Here is a 22776-nt window from a genome sequence, read left to right as displayed (position 1 = left end):
CCCAAAACCACACCAAGGAGCTCTTCTATGCCAACATTTTACATTTTTAGCTGGAGGAAAGACCAGGCTAATGCTGGTGAAATGTTTCACCCTTCCTAAGGAAACTCCCTACAGAGACTACAGCCTTCAAATATTCAAATGTTCTCACATTTGTGAAGGGTTTCACGTTGACTTCAGTGTAAATGACTAACCACATCTCAAAGAACAGCTATTAACTCAAGAATAATTTACAAGAAAGGGGGACAGCCAGGCCAAGAGCGATGAAGATGGTAATGAAATCACCAAGGGGAACCTTCAAAATGCTGTGCGTGTACTAGGTAGTATTACTCAGCACCGTGAAGTGTCCCTGCCCTGCTAACTCAGGCATGGCCAAGGACTTGCTCTGGAGAGCAATAAGACAATGAAGCGTGTGCAAAGGTGCCACGTGCCACGTAGGCTTGGCACCTACCAAGCCAGTACTGGGTCCACCATTCATTCTCTTTCCCTTCTCTTTCCCTTGATGACTCCAGACACAGGCTGCCCCAGCAACCTGGTCTCAGCATGGAGAAGACATGAAGCAGAGCCATGGAAGATCCTTGATGGTCATGGAGTGTGAGTGGCAAATAAATGTTTGCTGTCATCAACCACTGAGAGTGTAGGGCCATTTGTTTCTGCAGCTAACCTAGCCTATTCTGCTGATGTAGTGTGTAGTGTTTTCACAAACACAGAACTGAGCATCAAACTATTTAATAACTACTATAGCATGAATATTTACCCATTGGAACAAATGCCAGCGGAGGCCCTGCTATACCACGAGTTATCCTTTAGTTATTGGATCTTGGGGATGAGGTCCCAGGGAAGGGGCTGCAGTCACCAGGATTGAGAGGAAGAGGGACCCAAGAAGCTCAGAGCAGCCACTGTTTCATGGGTTACAGAGGTATTTCAGCACATCTGTGCCTCCGCTTCCCAGCTCAACAGCAGATCTAAATATAGGCACTTCTTAGCTAATCTCTTTAGCTTTTCTCAGCACAGGACTCTCACTTTAGATATGTGTCAGCCAGCGTTTCTTTTCCTTTACAACATTGAATTCCTCAGCCATGAGTGTTTCAACAGCACCCTTGTCCTCATCGTCTTCTTCTGTTATTATTATTTTGACTCAGCATGATCTCATAGTAACACACTTCTTGGCACAGGGGAAGAAAGGAAAAAATGGAATATCCACAGGATGGCATTTGGACTATGAAGGGCTGCAGATTATAGCAGAACAACACTGCTGGATATTATTATTATTATTATTTTTTTTTTTTTTTTGAGACGGAGTCTCGCTCTTTCACCCAGTCGGGACTGCAGTGGCGCGATCTCGGCTCACTGCAAGCTCCGCCTCCCGGGTTCACGCCATTCTCCTGCCTCAGCCTCCCGAGTAGCTGGGACTATAGGCGCCCACCACCGCGCCCGGCTAATTTTTTGTATTTTTAGTAGATACGGGGTTTCACCATGTTAGCCAGGATGGTCTCGATCTCCTGACCTCGTGATCCGCCCACCTCAGCCTCTCAAAGTGCTGGGATTACAGGCGTGAGCCACCGCGCCTGGCCTATTATTTTATTTTTTGAGACGGAGTTTCGCTCTTGTTACCCGGGCTGGAGTGCAATGGCGCGATCTCAGCTCACTGCAATCTCTGCCTCCCGGGTTCAAGCGATTCTCCTGCCTCAGCCTCCCGAGTAGCTGGGATTACAGGCATGCACCACCATGCCTGGCTAAATTTGTATTTTTAGTAGAGATAGGGTTTCTCCATGTTGGTCAGGCTAGTCTCGAACTCCCGACCTCTGGTGATCTGCCCACCTCAGCCTCCCAAAGTACTGGGATTACAGGTGTGAGCCACTGCGCCCAGCCACTGCTGGATATTATTGATGTTATTTATTGATGTGACAGTTCGTTGATTGCTATCATTATTAGGCCCACACTTGCTAAATAAAGGTATTGGCAGCTCCAGTCCCACAGTCTGTATTCAAGAAATTTGACTCCAGAAAAGAAAGGTGATTGCACGCAAACCTGCCAACCTATCACTAACCTCCAAATTGAAAAACAAACCTAAGATTCACTCCACTGACTTACTGCATAGAAACTAAACGTTATTCTAAAATATGGCGGAATGCCAAAGATTCATGAGCAGTTACGAGTAAAGGTGTCTGAGCTCCAATGCTTCTGATGGACATCCATTCGTGGCAGATAGAAGGTGCTGGAAATGGCATCTGGTGAACTGCCAAATGTCTTAACGATTTTAAATTCCTTAGCCCTACAGACTACATCAGTTGGGCAGAATATAATACCACATCACTGCATTTTTCCAAGCACTACAACATCACATAAGCCTAGAGAATTCAAACCCTCCTATTTACAGATATATCCGTTTAAAAGAAAAAATTCCATAAAGGCCATGTTCTAGTCAACTTTGTAGCCTCAACCCCCAGCTCAGAGCCTGGCACAAAGGGAGTGCTCCATATATGTGTATTGAACAAGTGAACAGATAGTTATGAAGATAAACAGACCAGCTCATCCGTTTACTGGCAGCCTCAAAATGTCATACATCATGATCATTTAACAAATGTTCTTTAATAGTTAAAATTGGAGAGTGGTACCCAATGTATAAAAGCTAAAATCATGTAAGCATTTTTAAAATGCACATTTGCATGTTTTCTGTTGATTTATGTGCATGCTGGTGATCCGCAGTTATAACAAGATCCATGCATTAATTATGCACCATCCTAGCAGCCATTCAGGAAATTCATTTAAATTAGGAAGTTCCTAAAAGGTTGTGGGGAAAATTGAAAAGGCTGTCCCAAGTGTCATGTTCTTCCATTGCAGGTGTTTGCTCAGAACCGGTTTACTCTTGCTTTGCACATAATTCTGTGACACTTAGCTACTGAACTCCAGGTCCACAACAAAGTAGCAGAAGAAAAAAGATTTCCGAGGCTCCTGATTGGCTCAGGATCGTGGTGGGGCCAAGAGCTTGGAACCAGGTAGGCAGAGAACATCCAAAACGAGATCTCAGGTGATACTGAGAACGGCAGGAAGGCAAAGCAATGTCAGCATCAGAATCACGTGTGGACTGAGGCGCACGACTGAAACTCTAGGACAGGGGAGTTGAAGCCAGGTAATAAGAAAGGAATTCAAAAGGTAGATAAAGTTCAGAATCCAAGGAGAGGAAGACCAGGTGTGGTAGAGCAACCAGCCTCCCCAGCAAGTCTCCTTGCTCAGGCCGAACACCCAGGGCCGAGCACCCTTGGGTCAGTCAGGGCTCTGCCCTCCTCTTGCCAGCCCTGTTTCCCTCAAGGAGGCAGGTAGTTGCATCTTCCTCCACTCCCCATTTCTCTCCATTTGGGTCTGAGGCAAAGCTAACACCCGTGAGGGAAATGATTCATGCAATAAATTTTAGGCCGGGCATGGTGGCTCACAGCTATAATCCCAGCACTTTGGGAGGCTGAGGCTGGAGGATCCCTTAAGCCCAGGAGTTTGAGACCTGCCTGGGCAACACAGTGAGACCCCATCTCTATAAAAGACATATTAAAAAAATGGTGGGTGTGGTGGCTAGTGCCTGGAATCCCAGCTGCTCAGGAGGCTAAGGCAGGAGAATACCTTGAGCCCAGGAGTTCAAGCTCTTAGTGGTCTTTGGATGACTAAACTTCAACACATCTTAGCTCAAAATCTCCGATCACACCACTGCATTCCAGCCCGGGCAACAGAATGACACCCTGTCTCTAAATAAATAAATAAATAAATGTTAATTGTGCAGCTATTATGTGCCAGGCACAATGTGGAAGGAAGGGGATACATTAGTGAATAAAACAGATCCTTCCTGCATGGTACTTAGTTTCTAAATGGAGACACACCATAAACAAGCAACCATAAATACGTTCTTGCAAACTGAGAGAAGTGCTATGAGGAAAATGTACAGGATGCAGGGGTGGAGAATGAGGAGGTCGGCTACCTTAGATGCCGTGGTCACAGAATGGCTCTCTGTAGGAGATTCTGAGCTAAGATATGTTAAAAGTTTAGTCATCCAAAGATCACTAAGATTAGTCTATAGTCTGACAACTTAGTAACTATTGACTTATGGCAGGGCACAATGGGTGAGGGGAGGGAAGAGTCGTTGGGTTAGGTTCCTCTTGAAGGGCTCTAATAAGACCCTGATAGATCGACCAGGTTACAGTCTGATGGTCATAATCCAGATGAGAGATATCAATCTTTAACTGGGGTCCCGAGCATATGGGGTAGAAATAACAAGGGTTGTTGATGGATTAGATGTGGGATTTGAAGTTTAGGTCTACCAAATCCCTGGGACCCTTGCAGTCAGCTCTTTCTTGGGGAATGGGAAGTGGGTTCCAGCAACCTGAATTCAAGTGCATGACGAAACCAGAAAAAGCAAACGCCAAAATCAAAACTCGGAGCCTCAGAATACCTGCCAATAGATGCATATTCCCCAGCTTTCCGTGGAGGGCAGTTTACCAGAGCCCAGTGCAATTTCTAATTTCCATAAAGAACCCACATACAAATCAAGTCTGTCTAGTTCACTATGGTTAAGGTAGTCAGCAAGTGTGCCACATTTTACAAAATCTTCCACCCAAAATGTTTTTTTTTTTTTTAATGGTGCTTAAAGGAAAAATTCCCATTTACCTGGAAAACTTACCTCCCCAAAGGGAAGTTTCGTTCAGATAGCTAAAGTATGCCAATCCCAGTCCCCAAGGGAACTGCAACAACGTCTCACCGGGCGCACTGCCTTCAGCAGTCACTTTCGAGTTTGTTGCCAGGTGTCCGAGCGGGTTTGAACGTCCGCGTCAATCCACACAGTACAAACCGGAGGAGGGGCCGGTACCACGCTTCCCCTCCAGGACTGCCTTTTGTACGTGTGTTTTGTTTCTGTTGCTAAGGTTTAGGGAGCTGCCCGGCTACCCTCACGGATTCCCATGGAAACCACCACCTCCCAGAGGACAGGAGGAGAGGCGAATTCAGGGTCCACCCACGGGCCCCGCCCAGGGATGGGGTCACTGAGGGTCCGGGCAGGCAAGGGCGGGGCCCGGGAGCTGGGCGTGGGCGGGGCCGTGGGGGCTAGGGAGCTGGGCATGGGCGAGGCAGGCGCGAGCGGAGAGGGGCGTAGCAGGTCCGGGGCGGGGCCTGAGTGCGCCTGCGCAGTCCGCGCCACTCAGGGAGGCGGAGGCGACGCGCCGGAGGAAAGATGGAAGACTACCAGGCTGCGGAGGAGGTAACCGCCGGGTCGGCGACGGAAGGGTGGAGGCCTAGAGCCCTGGCCGCGGAAGGACACGCGGTCCTGCCCGGAAAGGCCTGGCTGCCCACCTCCTTCAGCTAGGCCAGTCTCGGCAGCCTACGGCCTGAGCTTCCCGGTTGCAGGCGCTCCGCCCGGCCCCATTCTGCCCGGACACTGCCGCCGTTTCCCCGGCGCGGGGGGCGGGAAGGGGATTGAGCTTCTTCCCGCGCGGGGAGGCACCGGGCGTGACTCGGAGAGAGCGCCCCGGTGAGCGGTGCCGAGAAACCTTCCCGCAGGGCCTCGCCTCCGGCCCGCAGCCAAGCTCGCCGGGAGGATGACATCACCGCCCCTTGCTCTGCGGGGCTGACCCCAGCCCCAGCCTGGAGCGGAGCGCGGCGGCCGGGCTGGGAGCGCCGAGGCTTGGACGTCTCCCCGCGGAGGTGCGGATGACGCTCCCGCCGCCAGCCCCTCCGCCCCGGGCTGGCGTCCCGGCCATCCCGCGCCTTTGTCTCGGGCCTCACCTGGTTCTGCAGCGCTGGGAATGAGTAGCACATTTCATTTCCGTTTAAGATGTCTGTAAGAAAGCTCATTGTTGTGGGGAAAAAATCATCTCTTATACCTCCTTGAGGAAGTAGGATAAAGCCCACGATGTCGCCAAGCAGAAGACACCCATCGGCACCGTGTGCGTTAAATGGCTTTCTTTCAAGCCCACTGTCATTCGGGGAATAGAGCTGATCGGCGCAGCTGAGATATAACACTCATTTTCTTCTTACTGAATAATCCTTGTTGAAATTCAGATAGAGCCCTATGGATTTATTATGCAGCCTGTCAAAAATATAAACTATAGATACATTTGGTAAGGTTGGATATCTTACCATTTATGAAATTTAGTGGCCGGGCGCAGTGGCTCACGCCTGTAATCCCAGCACTTTGGGAGGCCTAGGCGGGCGGATCACCTGAGGTCAGGAGTTCGAGAGCAGCCTGACCAACATGGAGAAACCCCGTCTCTATTACAAATACAAAATTAGCCGGGCGTGGTGGCGCATGCCTGTAATCCCAGCTATTCGGGAGGCCGAGGCAGGAGAATCACTTGAACCTGGGAGGCAGAGGTTGCCGTGAGCCGAGATCGCGCCATTGCACTCCAGCCTGGGCAACAAGAGCGAAACTCCGTCTCAAAAACCAAAAAAAAAAGAAAAAAATTTAAGGAGGAATGTTTTCAGGGAAAATAAAACTAAAACTTAAGGACTGATTCTAGAGTTTGTTTTGATCTGATTTCCTAACTAGCACACACTTCCTGTGACAGTGGCATAATCAGTGTTTGAATGCTGATGGCAACCAAGTGAATAATGACGAGAAGACCTGGTTCAGGAGCAGTTGGCAAAGAAAAAAGCCTTTCCCCTTAAACTGTTACTAATATAATATTGGAAAATGTCTTGTATTATAGTAATATCGAGTAAAACTTCTAAAAAAGAAATCGCTTTGTAAAGGAAAGCGCTTAATACTGCAGTCCGATTCTGACTCCCACAAATAAGGTGGCTAAGTGGCTTTATTTTTCGAGATCTCAATCGCATATGTGTAAAATGAAGGGGCTGGACAGAGTGATGAGTGTTCTACCTGGGATGGAGGCCCTGGAAGGTGGAGACCATGGCTGTCTTGTAGTAGGCATGTCTTAGGTATTTACTGAATGGCCCGTTCTGGTCCTCCCACCACCCTCTTAGCAGCCTTTTCTGCATCTCTTCTAACTTCGTGTAGATGCCTGGGCCTTTGTAACTATTCTCTCAACTCACCATTCATCTTTCTTGGAGAAGTTAAAACTATCCACTGGATTCAATACAACTCTGCTTTCCACTAAAAATTCTTTAAAATGTCCCTCAACCTTTTTCGTACTGTAACCATATGGGAGGTGATAACAGTGCCTTTCCTTTGTGATTAAGGTCACTGTAGTCACTTGGAAGGATCCTTTAGGCTTCCAGAAATGACTTAATCTCTAAGATATTGCAAATTGGTATTCACTCAGTGAGTTGGTTTTGTTTCCAAGTCCGACTTCTGAGTACAGCAAGTGAGGTGGCTTCGGGCAGTCAGCTCCTGACCCCCCCTAAAAAGAAAGGGCAGGGCCTGCAGTGGACAGCAGCCAGACGGGGAGGAAGACTCACTGCCAAGTCAGGGTTCTCTGCCTTGATTCCCTCAGGATGCACATTGACTGAGGGCCCCGGGGGTTGCCCTCTCGAAGGCATGTCCAGAGCTACGTACCTTTCCTGGGACTCAGCAGTAACTTTAAACGCTTGTGCTCATGTGAAGAGCACATTGGCAGGCAAGTGCCTGACTAATGTTATTTTCAGGATGACCTTTTACCCATTCAGATCTACCATGTGTAAAAGGAAAACTATACTCCTGGCACTAGATTACTGCAGGCAGCCCACCTCCTGAGTCATCCAGACACTGACAGAGGACAGCCATGCTGGCAGCTGGTGGTTAGTCCTGGAGTAGGAGGGCAGCACTGGGAAAGAAAAATAATTACCTGGAGATAATGTAATCATTGTACATTTTACAACTAATGGTGCTTTAAAAAAATCTCCTCAAGGTCAAACTGATCCTCCTAATCAGTTTACTTCATGGAAGAGAGAATTACATCTTAAATGGATTGCTTCAGCAGCTTCAGTTAATTTATACAAAAATCGACCAACTCATTAAGCCTCTCTATTGGTTAATGATTCTAGCAGCCAGTTGAAATGGAAGAAGAGAATGAATTCTAGTTTAAAGTGAAGTCTTAGATTGTGGCATGATTAAAACAAAACAGGGCCAGGTGTGGTGGCTCACACCTGTAATCCCAGCATTTTGGGAGGCTGAGGCGGGAGGATCACCTGAGGTCAGGAGTTCGAGACCAGCCTGGCCAACATGATGAAACCCCATCTCTACTAAAAATACAAAAATTAGCCGGGTGTGGTGGAGGGCACCTGTAATCCCAGCTACTTGGGAGGCTGAGGCAGGAGAATCACTTGAACCTGGGAGGCAGAGATTGCAGTGAGCTGAGATTGCGCCACTGCATTCCAGCCTGGGCTACAGAGCGACACTCTGTCTCAAAAATAAATAAATAAAAATAAAACAATACCTTTAAATTATGTGCATGTATTCTAGTCTTCTGGTTTCTGAAGACTGTAATGCCATCCTTGGTAAAGCTGAACAGTCTAGTTAGATTATTTCTAAGGTCTTCATTTCTACATTATGTTCATTACCTACATTTGCATTTATCAATATAGTGGAAATATCTTTTAAATAAGTCAAACTTAACTGAATGTTCTTCCTTACAGACTGCTTTTGTTGTTGATGAAGTGAGCAACATTGTAAAAGAGGTAAGAGGAGAAATGCTCACTTCTTAAATGTTTAATGGCTTATATTAGAGAAAATAATGTGTTTTAAATACTATCTTGGAATTGTTTCGACTGAGTCTGTGTGTTTTGGTGTTTCAAATAACAGTTTTTACTTCAGTAAATAGCTAGATAAGAGTTGCTTCTATATTATGTAAATTACATATTTTAAATCAGATAAGGAATTTTATGTACATAGCATTATTACTGCATATCACCAAGACTTGATTCTATAATCTTTTAAGCATAAAATAATCCTGATATACAAATAAATGTCTCCAGGGTTGAATGAAGAAAGAGTGAGTATAAGAAAATTGAACAGTCAATTTCCAGTTATTATGGACCTAGTGATCCAGTTTGGGGCCTATTTGCTTACTTTTCTTACATTCCTAAATTTCACACTTTATTGTGTTGTTGATCATGAAGAGGAAGAGAGACAGAAGGGATGTTTGTTACTCATTCAGAAAGTACACACTGAGGGAGCGTGCAGGGCATAGACCCTTCTGGAGTTTACAGCTGAGGGGTGGGCAGGGCAGACACATCAAACAGTCCTGCTGGAAGGTGTCAGCCTGCATTTGCTGTGTGGTAAGTGCCACTAGTGGTGGTGCTGTGAGAGCACTGAACTGGGAATGTGACCCACCCAGGGAGTTCAGGGACCATTTCGAGCTGAAATCTGAAGAATAAGAAGTAGGGGTAATGCAGTAAAAAGAGGGGACAAGGCCCCCTGGGACTGGGAAGTGGGGGCAGTACATGGTGTGTGAGGGAGTGAAAGGAGGTGGGTGTGGCTGGAGTGGTGCTGAGAGCTAGGGGCTCATTCCTACCTAGGGTAGGAATGAAGCCAGAAAGAGTTTCCTCATCAGCTTCCCTGCCTTCCCTGGGTAAAATGGGGCACAGATACTAAAGCCATTGGCTAAAAGAAAACTATTAGATGATCTGAATTTAATGATACTGTTTGGGGTTTCAGATGTAATTTAGAATTTAATGTAAATTATTGACTAGTGTTTGATAAAAAACCACAACCTATGTTTGTGATCAGTATCCAAAGGCAAAATGATTTTGTTTGACCATTTACATTGTTCAGCTTCAGGAGTGACTTTCTGGTTGCTTTGCGGGAGCTGTACATTTGGTTTTCATGGTTTTTCTAAATATACAGTTTCACGTGGAACACAGCAGGGGGCAGGAAGGTGGGTGGATTACACCAGAACTGGGAACAGTGGAGGGGGCTGGTTGGGAAGTCTAGTTCTGCCTCAGTTGTTTTCTGCCTTATCTTTGACTTGGTTACCAGCTTTCAATTAGCAAGTGCAATTGAAAGTACACATTTCCATGCTGGGCGCGATGGCTCACACCTGTCATCCCAGCACTTTGGGAGGCCGAGGTGGGCGGATCATGAGGTCAAGAGATCGAGACCATCCTGTCCAACATGGTGAAACCCCGTCTCTACTAAAAACACAAAAATAAGCCAGGCTTGGTGGCGCATGCCTGTAGTCCCAGCTCCTTGGGAGGCTGAGGCAGGAGAATCGCTTGAACCCGGGAGACGGAGGTTGCAGTAAGCCAAGATCACGTCACTGCACTCCAGTCTGGGCGACAGAGCAAGATTCTGTCTCAAAAAAACAAAACAAAACAAACACATTTCCAATCCACATGGAAGCATGAGGTGACATTGCAGTGTTACTTGAACTTGTGTCACTGGCCTCAACAGCTTTTTTGCCCCAGCAATAGGTAATTCTGTACTCAAGTGACCCTAAATATTGGGTAGTAGTCAATTTGCGCAGGTCCAAAATTGGTGGAGGGTTCCCTCCTCCTTGAAAAACTGAATTTCAAAGTATGTGCGGAGGGAGAGCTGGCGGAGGGAGAGGTTTACCTTCAACAAAGCCTCCCCCACCCTTTGACGGCAGAGGTTTAGCTTGAACAAAGCCCCCCCTACCCTTTGACAATGCCCAGGTCTAGTAATACTGCTGTTCTCTTAAACCGGGACTTCTGGCCCCCCAGCCCTCTTGTAGCCTCTGAGCTGGGAGGGAGCACAGTGGCCGAGGACAAGAAGTAAGCCAGCCCTATGTGTAACGTGACTACTCAAGAGTCTCAGGGAGATGATCAGCAGGTCTGTAGGTAGAAATCAGAGTGACCTAGGGAGGTTTTAGGTCCTCAAAAGCAAGGTCGCCAGATCTAAGCCCCAGGCATCAGATCCCAGTCCATCACCACCATGCACAGCTCAGATCCCTGGACTGCTGGTTTGCTCTGCCTGTCTGAGGACAGACCTTGGCCCTCACTGAATGTTGTTATTTTCACTTTAGGTCATAGCTGTCATAGAAACTCAGGTTCCTGGTTTCCAGCACAGCAAGTTAGGGGTAGAGAATAAAGTTGCTGAGATGCAAGCACACTGGCATCCATGTGAAAGGGGAACTGACAGTCAAAAACCCAGAAAATCATACAATGGCAATATCATAATGATAAGCTTAGCAAGAGCAGCGACAGTGAGCCTTGCATTGTCAGATAACCCCCAAAGAATACAGCATAGAAAAAGAAGTAAACATAATAAAGAAAAAAAGTTGGGCTGGGTGCTGTGGCTTATGCCTGTAATCCCAGCACTTTAGGAGGCTGAGGCAGGAGGATCACTTGAGCCCAGGTGTTTGAGAGCAGCCTGGGCAACAGAGCAAGACCCCATCTCTACAAAAAACTAGCCAGGCGTGGTGGCACATGCCTGCAGTCCCAGCTACTGGAGAAGCTGAGGTGGGAGGATTGCTTGAGCCCAGGAGGTCAAGGCTGCAGTGAGCCAAGATTGCATCACTGCTCTCCAGCCTGGGTAACAGAAGGACACCCTGCCTCAGAAAAATAAAAATAAAAAAATCTCATCATAAACCTAAAATAAGTTTTGGAATATAAAGGGCTTTTAGTTATCTGAAAAATGCACTTAATGTGGTAACATGTTCTCAGACAATGCTGGATAAAAGTATTTTTTAATATATGATTATTTGGATAGCTTTGTATATTGTCAGTTGTACAAATACAATTCATCTAATATATAGTATTAGTGTATGTTAGGTAGTAGTAGATAAAAATAATATACTTTTAAGAAATGAATAGGCAAAATATTTTCTAGCCTCAACAGGAAAAAAAAATGTATTAATAGTAGTGAACATTAAATGTGATTATTAGGTCAAAATGTGTAAATAATTTGACAGACTATGAATTTTTAACGCAAATTTCAAACTTATTTAAATGAAATATAATGCTATTAAAAGTATATTTGCAAAGGCACCCTCATGATTAAAAATAAACTTTTCAGAAATCGCTTCTTGGGGTGCCGTCAGTTCCTGATTGAAAGGTGGTGTGGGTGCATTTGGTTAACCGGGACTCACTTTGTGCTTTGTTTTCTAGGCTATAGAAAGCGCAATTGGTGGTAACGCTTACCAACACAGCAAAGTGAACCAGTGGACCACAAATGTAGTAGAACAAACTTTAAGCCAACTCACCAAGCTGGGAAAACCATTTAAATACATTGGTAATGGAGTTTTGTTTCTTGTATATTTGCGGGATGGTTTTTTAACACTGATCAGAGGGGCATCCAGTACCAGAAACAACAGCTAACGTGGCTCAACTCAAGGAAGGCTCCTGGTGGGAGTCAGTCGTGTGTGTAGTATACGTTAGCGTACGCTTGACCATTTGGCTGCTGGTACAATTGCAGATCGTATGTGAAGCGGGATCTTACAGGAGGTCCCATCAGATGCTTTTAGAACAAGTGAAGCGTAGAGGAAGTGTGGACAGCCACCAGCTGACAGTGGCTCAACTTAGAATTTTTCAACTTTGATGGATTTACCGGGGTATTAAGTGCATTTGCAACTTACATTTTCATATATTGTTGATTTATGATGGGTTTATGGGACGTTGTAAGTCAAGGAGCACCTATAATCTGTCAATATAGTGAGACAAGGCAATCTGCCCCTATAATTTTTATCGAGAACATCAACCATGTGGAGCTACATACATTGTACATTTGCTAAAAATGGACAGAATGACATTTGTGTTACCCAGTAGACTTCTCTAACAAAAATTTGTTTTAACTTAAGTGACCTGTGTAATTATGCAGAAGAATGGAGCTGGATTACACACAGCAAGTTCCTGCTTCTGGGACAGCTCTACTGACGGTATGATTTTCATTCATGTTTGTGAAGTTTTGTTGTGTGAAATATATGACTGGAAGTTTCCTATCTTTGAATGCAATGCATGTTTATCACCTTTTAAAACATTTAATAGACTTGCCAAGGTTCTTTGTGTAGCATAGAGATGGGTACTTGAATGTTGGCCCTATTGTGAGTAAAACGTCGTCCCCCAGCTTTCCCTGCCTTAAATGCTGTTCTCTTCCCTCCCGCAGGGAGCTGCACTGTGCGATGGGAGAATAAGACCATGTACTGCATCGTCAGTGCCTTCGGACTGTCTATTTGACCTGCAGTCCAGCCTATGGCCTTTCTCCTTTTGTCTCTAGTTCATCCTCTAACCACCAGCCATGAATTCAGTGAACTCTTTTCTCATTCTCTTTGTTTTGTGGCACTTTCACAATGTAGAGGAAAAAACCAAATGACCGCACTGTGATGTGAATGGCACCGAAGTCAGATGAGTATCCCTGTAGGTCACCTGCAGCCTGCATTGCCACTTGTCTTAACTCTGAATATTTCATTTCAAAGGTGCTAAAATCTGAAATCTGCTAGTGTGAAACTTGCTCTACTCTCTGAAATGATTCAAATACACTAATTTTCCATACTTTATACTTTTGTTAGAATAAATTATTCAAATCTAAAGCCTGTTGTGTTCTTCATAGTCTGCATAGTATCATAAACGATTTCTTCGTATTTAGTGAGTGGCTACAGAATCTATACAACCAGACCAGGCGCGGTGGCTCACGCCTGTAATCCCACCACTTTGGGAGGCTGAGGCAGGCGGATCATGAGGTCAGGAGATCAAGACCATCCTGTCTAACACGGTGAAACCCCGTCTCTACTAAAAATACAAAAAATTAGCCAGGTGTGGTAGCGGGCGCCTGTAGTCCCAGCTACGCGGGAGGCTGAGGCAGGAGAATGGCATGAACCCGGGAGGCAAAGGTTGCAGTGAGCCAAGATCGTGAGCCAAGTTCCCGCCACTGCACTCCAGCCTGGGTGACAGAGCAAGAGTCTGCCTCAAAAAAAAAAAAAAAAAAAAATTCTATACAACCAAAAAAAAAGTTGCAGTTCTGCTGTGGTCCTCTCCATGATGTACTCATTTTACCCATGGGACCCATGGGACCAGGATCCTGACGGCTCTGCTGGGTTCTGGTTAGATTCCTACCCCTGGGCATCACACCCCCCCAATTCTTAAGCCCTCCTCTTCTAGAGGTGAAGGGGTGGGAGGTGGGCAAACCAATTTCTATTCTCTTAGCCAGAGAGCTCTAACTCACACTTGGCCCAAAGCTATAACACCTTAACTGTTAATCCCGTGTTCTCTGTAGGGCTCACAAATTGTCTTAGTACTTCATAGCTTACAAAATGGCTTTCACAATCATTCATTCTGTGTCTTCAACAATTTGCAGTCATTTAAAAAATCTCAGAAAATGTGTTTGGAGGTTATCTGATTGGTTTAAAGTCACACATCCAAGTTGGGCCCAAACCCACGCCTTGTCTCCATCTTCAGTGCTCTTCCCCAGGCCACATTAGACATGGCAATAAAGATACCTCCGTGCCTGCCTGCTGAAATGGAAAAGCCCTGCCGTTGTCTCCAAAGCCGCTTTATTAAAGCATTTATGTCTGCAAGGCCAAATTAACTCCACACACAAACAGCAAACAAATCAAGACACATAGAAGTAAATATTAAAAATTTATTAACATTTCCCAGAAAGGTAGTGTCAGAATTAAGCCATTCGCAAAAGACGAACTTGCCATAAACAAACATTCACTTTTGCCTGATGACAGCAACACTGTGATGGGGTGGCACTGTGCCCCACGGACAGGTCCACAACTGAACACATGGCTCTACCTCTCCTTTTGGGCTTAAAGTTTAGTGTTATTTTATTTTACAAATATTTACAGTCATTTTGTAAAAAGGCAGTTTTTCGTAGCAGACAATTCTTCTTTGTTATAGTATGGTATCACAGTTACCAGCGTATCTCCAATGTCAAACCAAGATAAACAGCATCACAAGATGTCACAGACTAATACAACTTCCCTTTGGCCAGGGGAAAAAGATTTGTATCTTTTTTTTTTTTTCTTCAAAAGTCTAACCTCTAAGGCAACCGGTTTCTAAAACCCTCAGAATACACAAATACACTTTCATGTTTTAAGTCTCATCTTCACTAAATGTTTAGACACATCCGTTTTAATTATCCCTTTTATGAGGGTCTGTGTTTTTCCTGTGATAAAGGATTCAGGAAATAATTTACCACATTATAATCTATTTAACATAACTACCCTCAGTAAATAGTTCATAAAATACTTGAGGCTGGTGACATTTGTCTTGTAACCTGCTCATTTAGTGGGTTGGGTTTACAAAATGTATCTAAGCTTTTATTGCAATCTGCAATTATGTACATTAACAACCTTACAAACCTTGAACATAGTATATATATCCCTTTCTCTAGCCTTTCAAATGGGGCTTAAGAGAGAGAAAATGGCACCACTTCACTGCTGTAATGATTTAATAATAAATCAAGCAGACTTATTATCCACATGGATAACGAAGCTCTCCCTAGGGAAACTGAAATACCTCTGGTCATCTTCCAGGTTCTCCTAGACTGGACCAGTATTTTAAAAATCCCAAAGATGATGTTACTCAAGCCATTACCATGAAAGAACTAAAGTCAGCCCTTTAAGTTCGCAAAACTTTAACATAACTACCCTCAGTAAATAATTTATTTTTTCTTCAACAATTTTCTTGCTACTGTCAAAAGTTTCTGGCAGACTTTAGTGTTTTAACCTGATACCTATGGTACATATTCTACATGCCAAGTGCTAGAGAGTTTAAGCAAAATTTTACATGGGGTATGTAATATGTCAGTGTTTATGATATACCAGGGAAGACAAGTTGAAAATACATGACTTAGTAAGAACGATTTTCCCCTTAAGTACTTTCTTTCTAACTTTTTTTCTTATTTCCCACTTAGTTACAAAAAGTAAATAAATAATCCTATATTTTTCATTTCATTGATGCATGAAGACTCAATGTATGAAGATAATAGTCATCAGTTTATAATTACACTATAGGACAAAGTTTTAAAAAGTTCTAGTGTGTGTATGGCTAAATGCCTCAAATATTTTACATTTACTGATAAATAACAGCATTCCAAAATCATGGACAATTATGATTAAAAGTTGTAAACCATATCACAGACTATGTTAATCAGCACGTCTTCATCAGTTTACATAAAGTTATAGTAGTCTTATTAGAAGTTGTAAAATTTGGTAACAGAAAATTTTTTTCAATACACAGAATAAAAAAAACACATCATTGCAAATTTAAAAATCATGTAAACTTGAATTACCCTTGCAGTAAGTTGTCTTAAACATTCATATTTACAAGGTTTTTAAAACAAATGTGAATAGAATCCATATTAAAAGTACATTATCATTAAAGTTTAAATTAAAAGGAAAGATACAAAGGGAAGTCATAACAAATAGTTTCTCATGAACATCTCTAAGGTCCTACACCTAGCACTACTTAACGTGGATGATAACGTGAAGCTCTGCATGGTAATCTGAGAGTCAATGCATAGATGAAGAAAAAAAGTAGATACTGCTTGCGTTGCGGAACTATCATCTTCTGGACCTCAATCGCCAAGACGGCATCAGTCAGGTTGCCCACAGTTACCAGATGTTAACAGAAGTGTGACTGTAGAGGTCAAGAGGAAAGCACGGGAGACGTCCACATGAGACTCTATATGGAGTCCCTGACTGAAAGGAACGGGGCAGCTCCAGGGCCTTCTATGATGCCACAGATTCGGCAGTGCCAAGGACTTCACAGAACAGGTCATCCCTACCTGACCGCCATGTGACACATGGAGGACAGGGAACCCCTTCCGGAAGCACGAGTTGCCTTCTACCCAAATACGTTTTCCATGAACCATTTAAAACATTTTACTTGCTTTTCATTTTGCTTCCAAATATGAGTTTTAAAAACTTTTGGCCAATAAATAATCTAAAATAGTCTATCAATCTTTCATGTAGCTTTATTTATTTATGACACAGGTTCTCGCTCTGACACCCAGGCTGGAGTGCAGTGGTGCAATCATGGCTCACTGCAGCCTTGACCTCCAGGGCTCAAGCAATCCTCCCACCTCAGCCTCCTGAGTAGCTGGGACTATGGGCATGCCGCAGCACGCCCAGCTAACTTTCTAAATGTTTTATAGAGACGGGGTCTCCCTATGTTGCCCAGGCTGGTCTCAAACTCCTGGGCTCAAGTGATCCTCCCACCTTGGCCTCCCAAAGTGTTGAGATTACAGATGTGAGCCACTGCGCCTGGCCCCTCATTTAGCTTTTACTTACATAAATAAATAAAGCTCTATGGCATTTCATATTTAACAGAATTGCAGAAACTGCTATTTACTGGAATGGTAAGGGTTCCTCTCCTGCCCATACCTCCCACAGGGAAATCCATTTAATCATGTGTGTACACACAGGCCCCTGAAGAGCACCATGGCAGTAAGACCTTCCCCACAGGAGTTGGTAACCTGTAAATTATCTTAGCCTTTCCTTATTCAACTTACCAAACCCTCCTCAGAACTCTACACTATTACTTCCCCTTTGGTGACGTGAAGGGTTGGAACCCCGGCATCTCCCATTCCCGATGAGTCATAACTCGCACACTGCACAAAATGCAGTCCACGTAACTGACCAATCACTTCAGCCGCTTGGTTACCCAGGGCACGGGCCACTCAACGAGGAAGGACTGCCCTGAAGCAGCCACAGATAAGGCTTCCCTTTGAGTTTAAAGGGTCAAAAAACAGTACCACGGAAAAGGGAAGAAAGAGGGTGATGCTGTCACGCTGAGGGCCTAGTCACAGGCTGCCCGTGAACTTGGAATCAGTGAATGATTACAGGAAAAAAAGTACATAATTCACTCTACTAAAAACGTGTAATTTCCTCATCCCTGAAAACACGCTCATCTGAAATCTCTGTAAAAAAGGATTTGGCTGTTGAAACTTGTTATCAATGCCTCTTTTCTCGTAGCCACCATGACAATAAATTTGGCTAAACATTTAAATTTGCCCTCAGTTTTGGTTTTCCTTTAAAAAAATATGTAAACAAATGAGGAACAGGAAATCTCTCCTTGTAAGAAAAGTCTGAATGTAACGGGAAGGTCAGCAGACGGTCACCGGGGAAAGCATCCAGGCATCTTGTCGCCTCGCTGGACTGGCCGGGGCTCAGTCACTATCTGACTCCTCCTTGTACTTGGCCCGGATGGCCTGGCCGTTCTGCAGCGGCATTTCCTCATAGTCACTCCTGTGAGCAAAGAGACCTTTGAGACCGTCTAACTTCTGACAGCTCTTTATTTTCCTCTTCCACACTGACACACCATTCCAGCAGGAATTAAATCATAGCTTCGCTCTTTCAATTTTCTATCACCAACAGCTACTGCTCACCCTGTCCTCCTCTCCCCGACCCCCAGTTCCCAGGGCCCATCAGTCCAGAAAGCACAGTTCTTCCCGTGGCCAGCACGCCCTACAGGTAGCCAGCAGAAAGGACTACTACCACATCTAAGCCTGAATACTGTGAAAACAGAAAACCACGAGCCACTTTGACACTCCAAGGTAAATGCCTTCATACCTTGAAAATAATTTTAGAAGAGTAACCCATTCAGAAACATGCAAGGCTGTGCCGGGATGCCCAAGGTGTGCCGGCCTTCTAACGGACAGGGACTTACCCATAAATCACATCATCATCCGAGTCATTCAGCATGGAGAAGGCAGGATTGTCTTTCAGCTGGGACTCTGAAAACCAACAAGAGCATCTGCATCTCAAGCAATTGACGTGATGAGCCCGGACAGGCAGGATGCTGTCCCGGACAAAGGAAGGGAGTTGGAAAGAACTGGACTCAAATCGCAGATGCTGCCATGTCTGTATAAACCTGAACACATCTCGTGAGGCTATTTTCTCATCTACAAGACAGGGCTGGCCTGGCCTGCCTGGCAGGGACGTCCTGAAGGCTGAGGGAGGCGGCCTGTGGGAAGGAGCAGGCAGGCTGCCATTGCCCACGCACGAGCTGCCTCCTGTTGACACGAGGAGTGGGGAGCTGAACATAGGCCCCAGGAGACATGGCTCTGCCCTGCCTGCCCCCGCCCAGTCCTTGGACATGCAGCGAGCTGCTGCTTCTGTAAAATGGGCATGATTATATGTTTATCATAAAGTTGTGAAGCTTAAGTGAGACGCCGTTTGTGAAGGTGCTGGGAAAGTGCTAGCCCACTATAAGATGTCAGGGGGTGCGGAGAGCTGCCTATGTTCTAGAGAGTTCCCATCCTTTTCATTCCCTGTGCAAGAGGGTTGTTTTGGTTTCACTATTAGGTGACTTTTTGTATGTTTTGGCTTTTTTTTTTTTTAATGGTAACAACACTACTACAGATCCTCCTTGACTTATGATGGGGTTATGTCCTGATAAACCCATCGTTAGGTTGAAAATATCGTGAAGTCAAAAACGCATCAACTACAGCTAAGGCACCGAACATTGCAGCTTAGCCTATTCTGCCTTAAGTGTTACTACATTAGCCTATAGTTGGGCAAAATCATCTAATGCAAAGCCTATTTTATTTAATTTTTTTTTAAGAGACAGGGTCTCATTCTGTCACCGAGGTTGGAGTGCAGTGGTGTTCTCATAGCTCACTGCAGCCTCTCCTCTTGGGCTCAAGCGACCGTCCCTCCTCAGCCAACCGAGTAGCTAGGACTACAGGCACATGTCACCACACCTGTCTAATTTTTAAATTTTTGTAGAGATGGGGTCTCTATTTTGTTCCCCAGGCTGGTTTCAAACTCCCAGCCTCAAACAATCCTCCCGCCTTGGCCTCCAGAAGTGCTGGGATCAAAGGATCAAAGCCTGTTTTGTAATAAATGTTGACTCTCTCATGAATTTACTGAATACTGTACTGAAAGTGAAAAACAGAATGGTTGTTTGGGTATTCAAAGTGTGATTTCTCCTGAATGTGCATTGCTTTTTGCACCACTGTAAAGTCAAAAAATCCCAAACTGAACAGCAAAAGCTGGGGACTGACACTAATAAAATGAGTGTGTCAACTCTGTGGGAATGACACAACGCACGTTCTACATATGCTGGGCCCCAACTCACCTCAGAGCTCGACATTTCAACTCACTGTCTCTCTGCCAAGAGAAGTCACTGGGAATCACAGCGCCCACATGAATGGGAAACCCGGGAAGTGGGTCGTGGATGAACACAGGCCCCTGTGCCCGCTACCTGGCCAGCAGTCCAGACCCCAGGGTGGCTTACCATAGAGGGCATTCTTCGATGGAGAATATACAAAGGCCAAGGTGTAGAGATAGAAGTTCAACAGGCCATAGAAAGATAAGAACTCGGCTGGTGGTGCTGTCAAGGGAAGGAACGCGGCATCTGGACACATCAGTCAGAGGCTCTGCCTACAGCCCGACCACTCCTCCCACCATCAGCAGCCCCTTCTAGTGCCAAGCACCTGCCACTGCCCGGGGGTCCATTACCCAGACATCAGGACTCCACAGTTCAAGCCCACAGCCAGGGGTCACAAGCACTCTTCGAGGTCACAGTAAATAACAGGTGAACTATGGCCTCTCACATCAGTGGAAACCTGGACCCACTGAGCCATCTGGTGGCGCTCCTGTCACCAGCACCGAGGGCAGGGCCAGAAGAGATCAAGTTACATGAAAAGGGCAGGAAGGCCACGGGCATACGGTGAATCAAGGTCTCTAGACACAATAATGAAATAAAGAATTAGAAACAAACTCTCAAACCAATTGCTCTGAACATTTCTGGATTACAGACCCCTATGAAAATCAGATAAAAGCTTAGCGTGAAATTCAGTCACGAAAATTTGAAAAAATCGTATATTAATTCATGCATTAACTGGAACGTAAGAAATCCCAAAGAAAGAACCCAGGATTTAAAGGATTAACTCTTGAAGTGTCCCCAACAAAGAGTGGAAAGCACATACCTAACCTCTCCGACTTCTGGGCGAGGCCAGGGCTCCCGGGAGGCAACAGCCCTGCGCCACTGGCCTCGGGCACAGCGGGAATCGAAGGGGGTCCCAGTATTTTCTGAGCTCTTCCCTACAGACACAGGCTCAACCTGCCACGACTGTCATACCCTTGGATACATCTCAGTGATGATGGGAGAGATATCCCGGGGGGAGACAGGAGGCTCACGGCAGCCCTCAGCCACCCCGCAGTGCTCTGCTGGAGGGCAGTAGGGGCTTGGAGCCCCGCGGTGTGGAGAGGCAACTGCACCTCATTTACCTCACGGCACCTGCCCCTCTGGGTGGAAAGCAGCGTGGCGTGGGCACGCTCCAGAGCGCCAGCCTCTCTGGGTTTGGAGCCGGGCTCTGCCACCCGAAACCTGACCTGGGGCAACTACTGAGCCAAGCTTCCTGCGTACAGAGGAGGGACAGGCTGCCCCTTCCCACGGCTGCAGCGGGGCCAACTGAGACACCTCACAGCAGAGACGAGGCCTCCGGAGAACAGGGCACGAGGAGCTGACCTGTCTCCTCTTGAGAGGGGCAAATCTGAGCCACTAACTGCTGCAATGCTAAGCAGGCCTCCTGCAGCCAGGGCCCTCCAGTGAAAAGGATATAATTCTGGTAGTGAGTTGACAGCTCTGCTACAAAATTGTCTTGTAGTACTTGCGCTCCAAATCTCAAATAAAGGATGGCGATGCTGAACGAGACAGAGGAGCAGAGACATTATGTAAACATGCACGAAAACGGCACTAGCTTCAGAGAATTCTCTATTCACCCCATTTAAGCTTTCCGTCTGTACACTATGATTTCTGCATGGGAACTTCCACACACGTGCACAGATGCACGCACAGATGCACACATGCACACACACAGACAGCCCCTGCTTCTGGTTTTTTGGTCTCGGATCTAGGCGGGCTAGACCCACCAGCCAGCTGCAGGGACAGGATGAACCCTGCTGCGGGCCCCATCACACTCTCCCTACTCGGGGCCTTGAAGCCCCCTTGGCACATTTCCTCCCTGCTCTTGCTTTTGTAACTCAGGTTTTCAAGACCATCTCCTGTGACAGAGCCCCTCTCCCGAGGGAAACCTGCTTCTCCTTCGTCACAGCTCCCCTTTCAGACACAGGGACGCCTCCCCGGTCAGTTCCAGTGACTTTGCACAGCAGCGAAGGCAACATCTTTGGTTCAGACTCCCAGCCGGTGACAGATGACAACAGAGGCCTCGGGACACAGGTCCACAGGCTCCTCCCCCACCTGCCTTCCACCTCACCTCCCACATGCCACCCTCAGCCAGAAGGCTTTATTAACATGTGCACCAGACCCTTTCACCTCCCAGCTCAAGGCCCTCTGGCGGTCTCCCAGCACAGAATGGAAACTGGACTCAAGAGCTCGCTCTGCCTCCTGCCGTGCCCACGCCTGCTCATCTCCAGCCACGCTGGCCTCCAGCGACGCAGCTGTCTCTCCACCTCGCTATGCTGATGCCCACCCAGGCTGCCGGTGCCCTGTTCTGCGGCCTGGGGCAGCCACCCCACAGCTTTCAGGGCTCCTCCTCAGGTCCTCAGCCAAATGTCGCCTCTCCAAGAGACACGTCCCCAAACCACTCATCTAAAGTGGACCCTTCCCCTCTGTAAGTCACGTCTCCTTGTTTCGTCTGCAGCATGGCACGCAGGGGGAATGTATTTAGTTGTTTGCCACTCGTCTCTCTCTGTGTGAACATAAATCCCGTGACAGAGAGAAGCCTGTCTGCCAGGACAGGCACTCAGTAACTATTTGTAGGATAAATGAGTCCCCTAACATCCATGTGAAGAGAGATCACGTGGCAGGGCAACTTCCGAGACGGAGGCCACCAGAAGTAGACAGTAGCTCCCAACTTGGGGACTAGGTAGTTTGAGGGTGAGGGTGTGTGAGTGAAGGTGTAAGGGTGTGAGAGTGAGGGTGTGTGTGAGGATGTGTGACAGTGAGGGTGTAAGGTGTGCGAGCAAGGGTGTGTGTGAGGGTGTGAGGGTG

General features: G+C 46.2%; 3 protein-coding genes across 24 annotated transcripts in view; 1 reads left to right on the top strand and 2 right to left on the bottom strand.

Moving 5' to 3' along the window:
- Nucleotides 1-5150, bottom strand: part of SYTL3 (synaptotagmin like 3) — a 122202-nt gene extending 117052 nt beyond the window's left edge. For 3 of the 16 annotated variants that reach the window (XM_055391009.2, XM_055391018.2, XM_019029144.4), the window contains exon 1: nucleotides 4664-5040. The gene's annotated coding sequence lies outside the window, so the exon portion shown is untranslated. Of the gene's footprint in view, nucleotides 1-4650 lie in introns of all 16 variants that reach the window. The other 13 variants (XM_063707224.1, XM_055391013.1, XM_063707220.1 and 10 more) reach the window with 10 other exon arrangements.
- DYNLT1 (dynein light chain Tctex-type 1) lies at nucleotides 5112-13397 on the top strand. 2 transcript variants are annotated; one of them, XM_004044885.3, is made up of 5 exons: nucleotides 5112-5236; nucleotides 8548-8589; nucleotides 11980-12103; nucleotides 12669-12746; nucleotides 12974-13397. In XM_004044885.3, the coding sequence occupies exons 1-5, from the start codon at nucleotides 5210-5212 to the stop codon at nucleotides 13042-13044; spliced, it is 342 nt and encodes a 113-aa protein (XP_004044933.1). In that variant the 5' UTR covers nucleotides 5112-5209; the 3' UTR covers nucleotides 13045-13397. The 2 variants fall into 2 exon arrangements, with proteins under 2 accessions (XP_004044933.1, XP_018884684.1); XM_019029139.2 differs by lacking the exon at nucleotides 12974-13397 and having other exon boundaries at nucleotides 12689-12744.
- Nucleotides 13398-14432: 1035 nt separating this feature from the next.
- The window catches only part of TMEM181 (transmembrane protein 181), a 100587-nt gene continuing 92243 nt past the window's right edge, over nucleotides 14433-22776 (bottom strand). For 5 of the 6 annotated variants that reach the window (XM_004044884.5, XM_055391003.2, XM_055391004.2 and 2 more), the window contains exons 14-17: nucleotides 21385-21467; nucleotides 20056-20145; nucleotides 18484-18550; nucleotides 14433-18062 (exon numbers count right to left, since the gene is read on the bottom strand). In XM_004044884.5, coding sequence (XP_004044932.4) covers nucleotides 17984-18062; nucleotides 18484-18550; nucleotides 20056-20145; nucleotides 21385-21467 — 319 coding nt within the window. In that variant the 3' untranslated portion in view covers nucleotides 14433-17983. The other variant, XR_010134085.1, reaches the window with a different exon arrangement.

The sequence above is a fragment of the Gorilla gorilla genome, chromosome 5 (assembly GCF_029281585.2).
Source record: "Gorilla gorilla gorilla isolate KB3781 chromosome 5, NHGRI_mGorGor1-v2.1_pri, whole genome shotgun sequence".
Lineage (NCBI taxonomy): Eukaryota > Metazoa > Chordata > Mammalia > Primates > Hominidae > Gorilla > Gorilla gorilla.
This window is presented reverse-complemented; position numbering and strand designations above follow the sequence as displayed.

Coding starts and splice junctions, on each gene's coding strand:
- DYNLT1 (XM_004044885.3), top strand. CDS start 5,210: ATGGAAGACTACCAGGCTGCGGAGGAG. Junction 5,237..8,547: donor ACTACCAGGCTGCGGAGGAG/GTAACCGCCGGG, acceptor TCTTCCTTACAG/ACTGCTTTTGTTGTTGATGA. Junction 12,747..12,973: donor CTGGGACAGCTCTACTGACG/GTATGATTTTCA, acceptor TCCCTCCCGCAG/GGAGCTGCACTGTGCGATGG.